General features: G+C 36.5%; 1 protein-coding gene across 1 annotated transcript in view; it reads right to left on the bottom strand.

Moving 5' to 3' along the window:
• LOC141561319 (periodic tryptophan protein 2 homolog) overlaps nt 1-13707 on the bottom strand; it is a 37947-nt gene extending 24240 nt beyond the window's left edge. Inside the window, exons 1-6 of the mRNA XM_074300787.1 lie at nt 13608-13707; nt 11395-11507; nt 8992-9086; nt 7635-7734; nt 2979-3122; nt 1274-1409 (exon numbers count right to left, since the gene is read on the bottom strand). Of these exons, the coding sequence (XP_074156888.1) occupies nt 1274-1409; nt 2979-3122; nt 7635-7734; nt 8992-9086; nt 11395-11507; nt 13608-13625 (606 nt within the window). The 5' untranslated portion in view covers nt 13626-13707. The remainder of the gene's footprint in view (nt 1-1273; nt 1410-2978; nt 3123-7634; nt 7735-8991; nt 9087-11394; nt 11508-13607) is intronic.
• Nucleotides 13708-13923: the final 216 nt, after the last annotated feature.

Below are 13923 nucleotides of genomic sequence, written 5' to 3'. Positions count from 1 at the left end.
TATGTAACTGAGAAAAATAATTAAGAAGGGGCAGCAGTGGATAGAGCACCAGCCCTGAAATCAGGAGGAACTGAGTTCAAATCTGGCCTCAGACATTTAACACTTCCTAGGCAAGTAATTTAATCCCAATTGCCTCAGCAAAAAAAATAAAAATATAACTATAAAATAACTGAGAAGTAGAATTATTGGCAAGGTCTCTTTGAATACAATCTAATAAACTGTCTTGAGATTTTTGTCAAGGCCAGATTAAATTAGCTTTTGCCTACGTGTGAAATTCCCTTTTCTGGATTCATGTAGTCATGTAGTTTATCCTTCATGCCTGGAGTACACTATTCTCCTTACCTCCTATCTCAGGTTCTATTTACTTTTTGAAGACTTCTTGCTTCCCCTATAGTAATGGAAGCAATCTCCCTCTCAAAATTATAGCTAATAATAATTTGGAGTATCTGAAAAAGGTTTACAAGGAAGTAGAAACTGAGCTAGATCTTGCAAGAAGATAAAGATTCTGAGATTCCATCACTCATATATATGCATTCTAAAGTACGCTTCTTACCTCTTCAAGGTAAGATATGAAGGAATGGATAGATGTAGATAGATAAAAAGACAAAAAGATATGTAAATAAATATAAGTATATATAGGCACATATAAATATCAGGGGGGAGGAGATAAAGTGAAGAACAGATGTATGACAAAGTTTGATCAAGCAGCAAAGCAGATAACTATTATGAAAAAGGATGAGAGATATTCAACCCAATAGTTGAAATACTGACTAGAAGGTCTCTTGGGCTTTTTCCACTTCCCTGCTTTTCTAGACCATAATTCTTTCTTTTTTAATTAAAGCTTTTTATTTACAAAATATATGCATGGATAATTTTTCAATATTGACTCTTGCAAAACCTTCTGTTCCAAATTTTCCCCTCCTTCCCCGCCCCCAGATGGTCCAATACGTGTTAAGTATGTTAAAATATATGTTGAATCCAATATATGTATAAATATTTATAAAGCTATCTTGCTGCACAAGAAAAAATGGATCAAGAAGGAAAAAAAAAAAAAAAAAAACCTGAGAAAGAAAACAAAATGCAAGCAAACAACAACAGAGAGCATGAAAATGCACTCAATTCCCACAGGCCTCTCTCTGAGTGTAGATGGCTCTCTTCATCACTGAACAACTGGAACAGGTTTGAATCTAGACCACAATTCTTTAACAAAGTCATTATCTGCATCTATGATTTGAATCAAACTTTTCCAATGGATATTTGTTGATCTACATACATCCAAACTTGCAGCTTCAAAGAAACAGGCAACAATAGCATCCTTGTGACCTCCTAGTGAATAGTAGATCAAATTATCCCATCGTTCTGCTCCAAACACCCAGGTTGTCATGTCCTTGCTCCCAATCACAAAGCACCTATAAACACAAGAAAACACAACTCAAGTAATAGTCTTCTTTTATGATCCCACCACCAAAACTTTTGATAACCACATTATCACAAATAAAATCTCAAGGAAATCTAGAGAGCACAAAAGTCACCATTTTCACATCAGGATGAACATCTCTTCTAGAACCTACCCGAGAAGTGATTATCCAATTCTAGCTTGAAGATTTTAGTGAGAGAGAACTCACCAAAGAAGTTCATTCTACTTTTGGAGAGTTCTACTAGTCAGGAAATTACATGAATCCTAAATTAACATATCTGCAACTGGCAACTACTATTCTTATTTTTGCCCTAGTCCCACTACCATATTTGAAGACCTCTGCATTGTTTCCCCTAAGCCTTGTCTTCTCTATATCACAAAAAATTCTCATACGGCATGTCCATAAAGTTCTTCATCATCATGGCTATACTTCTCTGGCTTGTTTCTAGTTTATCAGCAATTTTCCTAGAATGAGCGGGGGAGGAAAAAGAAGCTAATAGTGGTGTAATAGCGCAAATAAGTAGGTTTTTTTTTTTCTTTTTTTAAAGTGTGAGTTAAGTATAAAAAGATTCCAAGTTCAGCAAAAAGCAGGGGAAAAAAAACTGAGATATTTTAGGCTGCATTAAGAAAGGTGTAGTAACCAAAATAAGGAAGATAGTTAAAGTGACGAAAGTCACACAGTCAATGTGTAAGGAGCAAGATTTGAACTCAACTCTTTCAGATTCCAAGGCCAGTTCACTAATTACAACTCTACTTACTAACCATCACTTTTTAACATATTGAAAATATACTATCATATAAACCAGTTTCCAACTAAATCAAGAATCTTGACAAACTACATTTGAACATTGCCTTCAAATCTGTAGCCTCTGCTGTCCGAAAACTATGTTATATAACTATATTAAGAAATAAAATATATGTGAAGGTACAGGTATTATTTTAAGATCTATATGCCTCACTCTGTATGCTGTATAGCACACTACACTGTAAAAATGCTCACACCTATATGACATGATCTGAACTTGAACACTATCTGTATAACACTGGGCAAATCATATCAGCTTTCAGCGCCTCAGCTTCTTCACAAATAAAATAAACAGGTCTTTCCCTTTTTTAATCTATGTTCTTGTGAAATGTTATTTATACACCAATATTTTGAAAGCAACTCTATAACACTCGGGCAACATCTAAACTACAAAACATCTAAATATTTCAGGTCATTCCTATTGGTCAAACTGCATAGTATCATGTATAAAATGCAAAGAAAAAGATTCAGGTTTAAATTATATCTAGAACCACAAGAGATTAGTTTTTTTCTTACCTGATGCAAAAAAAAAAATTTTTTTTCAAGAAAAAATACTGCTGTAACCTAGAGGTGCTAATTAATTTAATTAGATCCAGATTAGTATGGTTTACTTGCTAGGACATTTACCAACAGAATAAGGCTTATAAAGCAACAAATGGAGTGCTAGTAACATATCCTACTTTTCTAGCTTTCTTCCCCCAATACAAGGTCTCTATCAACATGCATCACCAACAAACAACACACAAAACTACTTACTTAGAATCATCAGTCCAATCAATGAATGTGGTTTCATCATATGGCCCAAAGTAAGTTTTGTCCAAGACAAAAGCATTAAATTCTCGCTTTTTTCCAGGAGCATAATACATTTGGGCAAGGTTGTCTTTTGCCACCACAAATCTCCTGCCAAATGAACAGCAAAAAAAGTGATACAGCAAGTTTAAAACAAAAACCTCAAGTTATTGCTACTGTTGAGAGAGTTAGAATAGATAACTCAAAAACTTTACCCAATGACTTCAAACTTTTATCAAAATAAATGTGTTACATATTTGATTACTTGACATCTAGGAGAGTATGTGAGGGAAAGGAAGGGAAAAATTTTAGAACACAAGGTTTTGCAAAGATGAATGTTGAAAATTATGGAGACAGCTAGGTGGCACAATGGATAGAGCACCAGACCTGAAGTCAGGAGGATCTGAGTTCAAATCTGATCTCAGACACTAACTGTGTGACACTGGGGCAAGTCACTTAACCCCAATTGCTTCAGCAAAAAAAAAAAAAAAAAAAAAAAAAAAAAGAAAGAAAGAAAGAAAAAGAAAATTATCTATGCATATTTTGAAAATAAAACGCTTTATTTAAAAAAAAAAAATTTTCAAGCCTGGAGGGAAGGAGGGGAAAAGCTGGAACAGAAGTTTTTACAAGGGTCGATATTGAAAAATTACCCAAGAATATGTTTTATCAATAAAAAGCTACTTAAAAAAAAAAAAAAAAGACAGAAGCAAAATAAATAAATTAGTCATAGCTAAGAGCACAAATGACTTGTTATCAACTATTCCCCAAATCTACTTATAATCCAGTGCTGATTGACAATGATATAACTTAAAGAAGTAAAATAAAGCAGAAAAAATGATAATTCAAACTATATGATCAATTCCTGAAATACCTGAGTGTACTATATAAAATCAGCACACAAACTGTCTGAAAGGTGCTTTAAAGTTAGATCTTCTGCCTCAATCCCTGTTTTCTTGAATCCACAGACATTACTGGATAGGACATCCTTAACTCTTCTAACACATTAAGCAACTTAACCTTCTAAGTTATCACTGATGAATGCTTCTCTAGATAATAGACCTACCAACACCAAAGGTTAAATTAAACTAAACATGGGAAAAAGAACCACCAAAGTCATTGAAGATTGGTTAAAATAATAAAAAGTTCATCAATGGAACAAATCAGGCACACAATATATAGAAGCAAATAAAAATAAGACATAGTATTACATAAACCCAAGCATCTCAGCTCCTGGGGTTAGAGCCTAATATTGAGAATGGGGGGGGAGAAGAGTAGGAAGAGAAACAGTAAGAAAACCAGAAAATCAGTCATGCAGAAATTAATTTAGACCAACAGTCATACCATATTCTACAATAAGTTCCAAAGAATAACATGACCTCAATATTAAAGATCATATCACAATCAAACTACACACAAAGAGAAGAAGATATCTTTTAGAACTAAGGATAAAGAAAGAGTTCTTGACCAAAAAAAGGATAGGGACGATCAAAATGTTAATTACTAAAAAGGATCTATCATCAATTTAAGAGTTCCTTCCAAGGATGCAGATCATAACTAATCCATTTTTTGCACCTCCAGTCAGATTCTTGTCTATATCCTCTCAAAAGTTCATCTCAGGAAGTCCCTCCAACATAATGGAGGGCTTCCTCAATTTTTACTAAACTCTTGAAGGCATCCATGGAGCATTCAGGCACACTGCCTCTCCCTTTTACCATGTGAACAGCCAATCTTCTCTTTCTGTCATATAATTCTTAGTGACATCCTTTATTCATGCTCTTTGTTTGGAGTTCTTCACTGGTCACACATTGTAAATGGCTCACATCCATTACATACCTTTCCACTGCCTTATAGGATACTCATTCTTCTGAAGCAGTGGTATTCAGGTCTCACTTACATATCACATAGTAGTGTTGTGTTAATATATTAAAAATATGGGCTGAACCCTCTTTGTAATGGCCAGAAACTGGAAACTAAGTGATGCCTCTCAACTGGAGAATGGTTGAATAAATTGTGGTATATGAATGTTATGGAATATTATTGTTCTGTAAGAAATGACCAGCAGGATGATTTCAGAAGGGCCTGGAGAGATTTATATGAACAGATGTTAAGTGAAATAAACAGGACCAGGAGATCATTATATACTTCAACAATACTATATCATGATCAATTCTGATGAACAGGCCCCTCTTCAACAATGAGATGAAACAAATCAGTTCCAATAGAACAATAATGAATTGAACCAGCTACACACAGTGAAAGAACTCAGGGAAATGAGTGTGAACCACTACATAGAATTCCTAATCCCCCTATTTTTGTCCACCTGCATTTTTTATTTCCTTCACAGGTTAATTGTACACCATTTCAAAGTCCAATTCTTCTTGTGCAGCAAAATAACTGTATGGACATGTATACATATATTGTATTTAACATATACTTTAATATATTTAACATATATTGATCTACCTGCCATCTGGGAGAGGGGGGAAAGGGGGGAAAATTGGAACAAAAGTTTTGCAATTGTCAATGCTAAAAATTACCCATGCATATATCTTATAAATAAAAAGCTATAATTTAAAAATATATATATGGGATGAGGACTTCTAGCCACAAAATTTACCTGGAAGTAGTCTATACAACTCCCCATCACCTGTTATAGTAAACACTTGAAATTCAGAGAAGACCAAAAAACAATCAAGAAGTCTAATATGAAATTACAGTGACTTTTTCAACCCCAAAACTACCCCAAAAGTCAACCATCAGTCCCAGGGCAATAGGTAAGGGGGATCACTAAAAAAAGCAGTTTCAGAGCAAGCATATGGCTATATAGCTTCCCAGTACAACCAGAAAAGGGCTCTCTGTCCTGAGCAGAGGATTCTACAGAAAAAGTCCCAGAGAGAAATGGCAATCAGTAACCAGCACAGCTCATACCAGGTCACCCCAGAGCTCCAAAGTCCCTACTACCATGACATGACATAGTCCTGAGGGTCCTTAAGAGTCAGAACTCAAAATTTCAAAAATCTACAGGTACCTAAGAAGTAGAGGGAATTCATTGCAGGAACCTAGATGACTCAAGGTGGGATCAAACAATACTATTTTATCCAAAAATCATATCAAGGAAGGCTGTTCAGGAACTAAGTTTGGAAAAGTAAACAAAAGAAAACTGACCCCTATAAAACAAGATCATCATCAAAAAACTACATTCCAAAAAGTAAAGTAAATGTAGCAACATTTCTCAAAATTTTCTTCTCAAAGGAAAAAATGCATTTTCCAGAAGGACTATATGATTACCAAGAAGAAATTAAGCAAGATATTTTAAAAATGAAATAAAAGCTCTAGAGCAGAAGTACTGAAAGAATAAACAAGTTATTAGAGAGCTAATAATAAACCTTTCCAGAAATGGAATCCCTGAAAACTAGAACAGACATAATAGAAACCAAAGAAAGACTTCTTGAGACAGGAAGTAAGAGCAAAACAAAATTTAAAAGTTGAAAAAGTAGAAAAAAAAAAAATCCAAGAGAAGTGGTAACAATAACAACTAACCTAGAAATCAGGACATGAAGAGATAATTTAGATCTTTGGATTCCCTGAAAACCATTAAAAAAAAAAAAAAAATCCAGACATTATATTTTAGGAAATCCTAAATAAAAGTGCCCATATCTTTTATAGCCAGAAGGCAAAGTGAAGACAGAAAGAATTCACTGATCATTTCCTAAAAAGGAGCCGTGAAAGCGAGCCGTGAAAGCTCCAATGTTGTAAAAAGGAGACATTCTGGAAATTGGAGTTGTGCCAAAAAAGTCACTGAAGTGTGACCCAAAGTTACTACTACAAGACATATATTACAAAAATTGAAAGCTGATAAAAGGGCCATATGTACAAAAATATTTATATAAGCACTTTTTCTCACAGCAAAGAACTGTATTCAAAGCAGTTGCTCTTCAAATGGGCTAAAAAATTATAGTATAGGAATATAATGGACTATTATTGAACCAAACCTGAGAAAAAAAGAGTAACTTAAAATTTGTATGAATGAATGCAGAATGAATTGTATAGAACAAAGACCACAATATATTTAGTGACTGAAACACTGTAAAGGATTAATAACCTTGATCAATAATTCTACCTGACACATGAGTTGATAGAAATGATGATGAGGATGGTTTCAGAAAAATCTGAGAAGACTTATACAAAGTAAAATGAGCAGAACTAGGAAAATATCATATACAGTAACAGCAATATTGTAACAATGATCAATTGTGAAAGACTTAGCTAATCTGACCAATACAATTATCCAAGATAATTTCAAAGAACACATAATGAAAAAACACTCTTCACCTCCAAAAAGAGAACTAATGAACTCTGAGAGCAAATTGAAATATAATTTTTTCTTGCCTTTCTTTCTTTTGCAAACAGTTAATATGGAAATAAGTTTTGAATGTTTTCACATGTATAAATGATCTCCTATTACTTGGAGATGGAAAGAATTTGAAACTCAAAAAAAAAAAATTTTAATGAATGTTAAAAAGAATGATTTTTTTTTAAAGAATATCATATTTGTAAAATATCCAAAAAATAACAAACACCATATCTTTCTTCCTCCTTCCAAAAAATCTACCATCTTCTTACCTGCCATCTGGAGAAAAGGAGACACAGTGAACAGAGCCATTGAAGTGGAAATGATGCAGCACAGATTTGCAAACCAAACTGACAAGTAAGGCTGCTCCTTCTGAAATTAAAATTAAAACAAGTTCTAGATGACAGATAGAATATGGAAAAAGAGAATCACAGAATCTGAAGATTGGAAAAGAACTCCATAGTCACATCCACACGCAAAAGTAATCCCCACTATAACATGCCAAACAAATGGTTCAATCATTTTAAAGATCTCCAAGGAAACCCCTCTATCTCTTGAAGTAGCACATTCCACTTTGAGGCAACTCTAATTTTTAGGAAGTTTTTCTTAAAAATCAAACCTAAATTTGTCCTTTATCTAACTTTCATCTATTCATCCAATTACATCTTCTAGGATTAAAAAGAACAGTCTGATCTCTTCTTCACATTATAAACCTTTCTTCAAATAATAAAAATAATGATGTTGATTTTAACGGTATGATACAAGCATTTATAGCATTTTAAGATTTCAAAACATTTCATAAATATTATCTCATTTAATATCCTTGGAGATAAGTGTTATTTTTATCATAATTTTATGAGGAAGCTAAGGCAAGCAAAATGTCTTACCCAGAGCCATATGACTAGAAATGTCTAAGGAAGGATTTGAATTTAAGTCTTCCTGATGGATATACATCCCAGAGAAGTCAAATAATTTCTCAGTGCCCCCAGGTAAGTTTCGAAGGCACTAATTTGCACAATATGTGACAATTCATTTGCAAAGAAAGTTTTATGTTTAGTTTATATCAACAGAATCACATACCCCGCCAAAAAAATAAAAGACTTCAACAATCAACTTTTTCCCTCAACTCCCTTCAAATAAAAGGATATAGCTAATTTTGTCAAAGGATAGTGCTCCATGTGGGAATAGATCAAGGGTCAATGACATACCATTCTTCTTTACAGCATTCACTAGATACTGAAGCCCAAAGCACTATTTAGATGGGCATAGATAATAACTGAGTTACAGAATGATTCCCTGTAATGTGGCATCATGGTACAATAGTAAAAGCTAAGCCACTCCTAGCAATGTGATCCTAGAAAAGGATTTTTCACCTTTCTGAACCCCAGTTTTCTCAACTGTAACAGGGGTATAATAATTTGCCCTACAGATTTGCTATGAGGTGTTTTGTAAATTTAAATATATGTGATTATAATATTCATTGTAAAAGGACTTTATTTACATATTTCAACTTAGTATCAAATTACCACAAAGGACAAATGTGGAGTGTAAAAGCTTCATCCTAAGACTAGATTTACCAACATTATGTTTCAGTTTCTTAAAACAGTGAAAGATATACTAAATGATTACCTTCATCAATGACAATGGCAAAGCAGCCATCTGGAGAAAGTCCCACACATTTAATGTTATACTTGGTCGCCAAAGGCAGGGTTTCAGACTTGTTGCTATAAAATAGGAGAGAAAGAATACAAGCCTTCTTTAAAGCTCATTATAGAGGTAATTATCAATTAAATATTGTTTTCTTCAGTTCCAACCCAGAATCTGATCTGAAAGCCTAACCATGTCAATCAAATCAATCAACAAACAATTCCTGAGTAACTAGCATATTCCAGGCACCATGGTAGGTGCTAAAGACATCACACAAAAAGACAACAGTTCCTGTGCTCAAGGACTTTACATTCTCTGGGGAAAGACAATATAATGTACATATAAACAAAATGTATACATGAGTTATTCTGCAGAAAGGACCAAAAAAGTGTTCAAAGACTCGAGAGATACTTGAAAAGAATTTTGAAAGAACACAGGGAATATTAAGAGGTGGAAAAGGAAATGCATGGGAGTCTATACAAAGGCTTAGAAAATGAGTTGCTGTCAATGAGGAACAGCAAGAAGGTCAATTTGGTTAGACTGAAAAGTTTGTAAAATGGAATAATGTACAAGGCTATAAAAGTAGCAAGAAACTAAGTTGTGAAAGACACTAAATGCCAAATGGAAGGGTCTGGATTTGATCCTGAAGTATTAGACAGCACTACTTAGCAAGGACATGTAGGAAAGGAAATTAGGAGAGCAAAGATTCTTAAACTGTGGGTCAAGACCCCACATAGGGTCATGTAACTGAATGTGGGAGGGAGTAGGAAGTCATGAAAAATTTGACAACAGAAAAAATATCAAATTCCCCCCCAAAGATTTAATTTTTTATGTAAAAATAAAGCAAATCTGCTTTCATCTTTAATAAGTGATAAAATTATATGTATACCAAAAAATAATTTAAAAATAAATTTCTTTATAATTTATTATCAGTAAATGTTTGATTTATATACCTATTTTGAATTCCTATATATCCAAGGTCATGTAAAAATTTCTTGGGTGAAAAAGGATCAGGGGTAGAAAAGTTTGAGAAGTCTAGTGATAAAGCAATCATAAAGATCAAGTTTATAGGATGTTAATCTTAGATACTATTTTATTCATTTTCTTTCCTTTATGGAATAGAAAATTAAGTATAGAACAATCCGGAAGAAAAATGAGACATCAGTCATACCAAAAAGTGAATTCCAGTTTCTAAATTAAGAGAGGGAAATGTCTTTGAATGAGAGTTCAACTCTCCTATATTTAAAGTTGGAAAAACATAAAATAAAATAAAGAAACCAAGAAAAACTACAGTGACTTGCACAGTAACAGAATTTGGATAAGAATCCAGCTATCAACTCCCAATCCAACGGGCTTCTGACCACAAAACAGGATCCTGAATTTCTTTAATTTTAATTTAAATCTCTATTCCCTATTACAATAAAGTTGAAACTTGGTCCCAGTTGCATGTAATAATACTATGTTGCTTCATCCAATTCACTACCTATTCTGTAACCTTACCTTCTCTCATTTAGCTATAATAAAAGTCAAGTCTAAGTTTCTCTTTCCTTGCTACAGCATCAAGTCTAAACTAACATCCCTATATGTTTTCCTAAAATTATATATAATGTTCTGCTTTGTATATTCCAAGATCAATACAAAATTACTTTATAAAATGGAATTTTAGTCAAGAGATTAGAATTAGAGGTGTGGTTTAACCTATATTGGATTACTAGTTGTCTTGAAGAGGAAGGAGGGAGGAGAGGGAGAAAAAAGTGGAATACAAGAGTTTGCAAAGATAAATGTTGACTGTTATTTTTGCACATATTTGGGAAAATAAAATACAATTAAGAATTAAAGGGGTGTGAATGCTACTGTCAATTCTGCCCTGAACTTGCTGAACACTGCTCTTAATTTGTGTCTGTAAAACTCAAGTGAAATATGCTCAATTCACAACTATGCTGCAAAATTAAAGGGAAGACACTGAAAAGAACATTGGGAACTGAGTGTGGACCACAACATAGCATTTCCACTCTTTCTGTTATTGTTTGCTTGCATTTTTATTTTTCTTCCTAGGTTATTTTTACCTTCTTTCTAAATCAGATTTTTCTTGTGCAACAATATAACTGTATAAATATGTATACATAAATTGTATTTAACATATACTTTAACATATTTAACCTGTATGGGACTACCTGCCATCTAGGGGAGGGGGTGGAGGGAAGGAGGAGAGAAGTTGGAACGGAAGTTTTTGTAAGGGTCAGTGTTGAAAATTTACCCATCATATGTTTTGTCAATAAGCTACAATAAAAAAAAAAAATTAAAGGGAAGAAAAATAGCTTTGAAATCCAGCTATGCCAACAAGTGTTATAAAGATAGAAAGTATTATTATTTCAATATACTCACTTCTTTAGATCAAAGATGGTAACTCTATTTCCTACTGGGCTGATGACGGAATTTCCATCAGTAGTAAAATTCAAGTTCCCACAGCGATAGACTGTGCCCAGCAAATTTGAAAACTAAAGGAAACAAAATACATTTTCCTTAAAACCAAGATTATTATTCGGTTTTACACACATATATTGTATCTAGGATATACTGTAACACATTTAACATGTATGGGACTGCCTGCCATGTAGAGGAGGGAGTAGAGGGAGGGAGGGGAAAATTCGGAAAAGAAGTGAGTACAAGGGATAATGCTGTAAGGAAAGAAAAAAAAAAAAAAATTACCCATGCATATGTACTGTCAAAAAAAACTATTACAATTATAAAATTTTTTAAAAATGACTTGCCATGCAAAAAAAAACAAAAAAAAAAAAAACAAAAAAAACCCATGATTATTATCTTGTTATTCCTAAGAGGCCATTGAAATCTTAAGTATTCCAGAAAACAGCAGTGAAAAGCCCTGGTACCTTCTAAACATTGTCCTAGGTCACAGAGAAGTTTCTCACTGTCATACCTTCTAAGAATTCCCTTATATATAACCCAGTTTAGAAGGTACCACGATGAGCTGCTATGTGTTAGATAATGAGCAAAGAGCTCTGCAGATATTACCTCATTTTATCCTCACTGCGACCCTGACAGAAAGATATCACTATTATCCCCATTTTTCAGATAAGGAAACTGAGGCTAAATGCCCAGCCTAGGGTCACACAGCTACCAAGTATTTGAGGCCAGATTGTAACACAGGTCTTCCTGACTTCCAGTACTTAACACAGCATCTGACAGAGTAGATGCTTAACACGTGTTTTGATTGATTATTGCGGACTCAGCACCGCCACCCATTTTCTAAAGTCTAAATTGAAAGCCATTGGCTCAAACATCTTGACACACAGCAGTATTCCCCAAATTAAAAGAAACTGCAAACTTACTTGCCCCCTACAAACAAGAATTTGACCAAAATGTGAGGCTGGGACTGGGACTTTCAGCTTCCCCCACGCCGGCCCTCCCTCTTCTTCCAGAGGGTGGGGGAAAAGCCTCGGAGCCTCGCTCCCTACCAGCCCGCGGCTCCGACTCCACGGCCCCGGGTTCCCCAAGCCCAGCGGCCCCATCCCAGCAGCTCTCCAGCACCGCCCACGCGCCGTGAGGCGTCGCGCTACAAGGTCCCGGGAGTCTGATTTCGGTCTCGAATTCCCGACCCGAGGGCCTCTAGGGACCTGGGGGTCCTGGGGGCCAATAATTACTGACCCAGGACCTCTGAGTCCAGATGCGATGTTTACGATCACCGGGGCCATTAATTCCAGACCCCAAGACCAATAATTCCGAACTCCGAGGCCCAATAATTCCGGACCCCGGGGCCAATAATTCGTGACCCCGGGGCTAATCATTCCGGACCCGGGGGCCCAATCATTCCGGACCCGGGGCCCAATAATTCCTGACTCCGGGGCCAATCATTCCTGACTCCGGGGCCAATCATTCCTGACTCCGGGGCCAATCATTCCTGACCCCAGGGCCAATCATTCCAGACCCCAGGGCCAATCATTCCGGACCCGGGGCCCAATCATTCCGGACCCGGGGCCCAATCATTCCTGACCTCGGGGCCAATCATTCGGGACCCGGGGCCCAATCATTCCGGACCCGGGGCCCAATAATTCCTGACTCCGGGGCCAATCATTCCTGACTCCGGGGCCAATCATTCCTGACTCCGGGGCCAATAATTCCTGACCTCGGGGCCAATCATTCCTGACCCCGGGGCCAATCATTCCAGACCCCAGGGCCAATCATTCCGGACCCGGGGCCCAATCATTCCGGACCCGGGGCCCAATAATTCCAGACCCCAGGGCCAATCATTCCGGACCCGGGGCCCAATCATTCCGGACCCGGGGCCCAATAATTCCTGACCTCGGGGCCAATCATTCGGGACCCGGGGCCCAATCATTCCGGACCCGGGGCCCAATAATTCCTGACCTCGGGGCCAATCATTCGGGACCCGGGGCCCAATAATTCCTGACCTCGGGGCCAATCATTCCGGACCCGGGGCCCAATAATTCCTGACTCCGGGGCCAATCATTCCGGACCCGGGGCCCAATCATTCCGGACCCGAGGCCCAATAATTCCTGACCTCGGGGCCAATCATTCGGGACCAGGGGTCCATTAATTCAGGACCCCTCCAAGCTTACCCGGTAATTGAACTTCATCTCCGCGGCGTGCACATGGGAGACCCACTAACATCCAGTTCAGCAAGGCTCGCGAAGACTCTGCCTTCCAGGGAAGCGGAAAGGTAGGCAATAGAGGGGATGAGTAGTCGATTGAGAAAGTGATGCGCCCCCTGTTGGTTTGGAGGAGAGAATGCGCCGTTCCAAATTAAAGAGATGCCCATCAATTGGATCGACCTTCACCACAACCCTGGAAGGTAGCAGTTACTTAAAGCGTTCAGGGAATCAGGAATATTTCAGTTCAAATTCAGTGTTTCCTAACTAGCTTATTCCCATTTTA

The sequence above is a fragment of the Sminthopsis crassicaudata genome, chromosome 3, assembly GCF_048593235.1.
Source record: "Sminthopsis crassicaudata isolate SCR6 chromosome 3, ASM4859323v1, whole genome shotgun sequence".
Taxonomy (NCBI): Eukaryota; Metazoa; Chordata; class Mammalia; order Dasyuromorphia; family Dasyuridae; genus Sminthopsis; species Sminthopsis crassicaudata.
The sequence above is the reverse complement of the archived record's forward strand: the minus strand, read 5'-3'. Positions and strand labels throughout refer to the sequence as shown.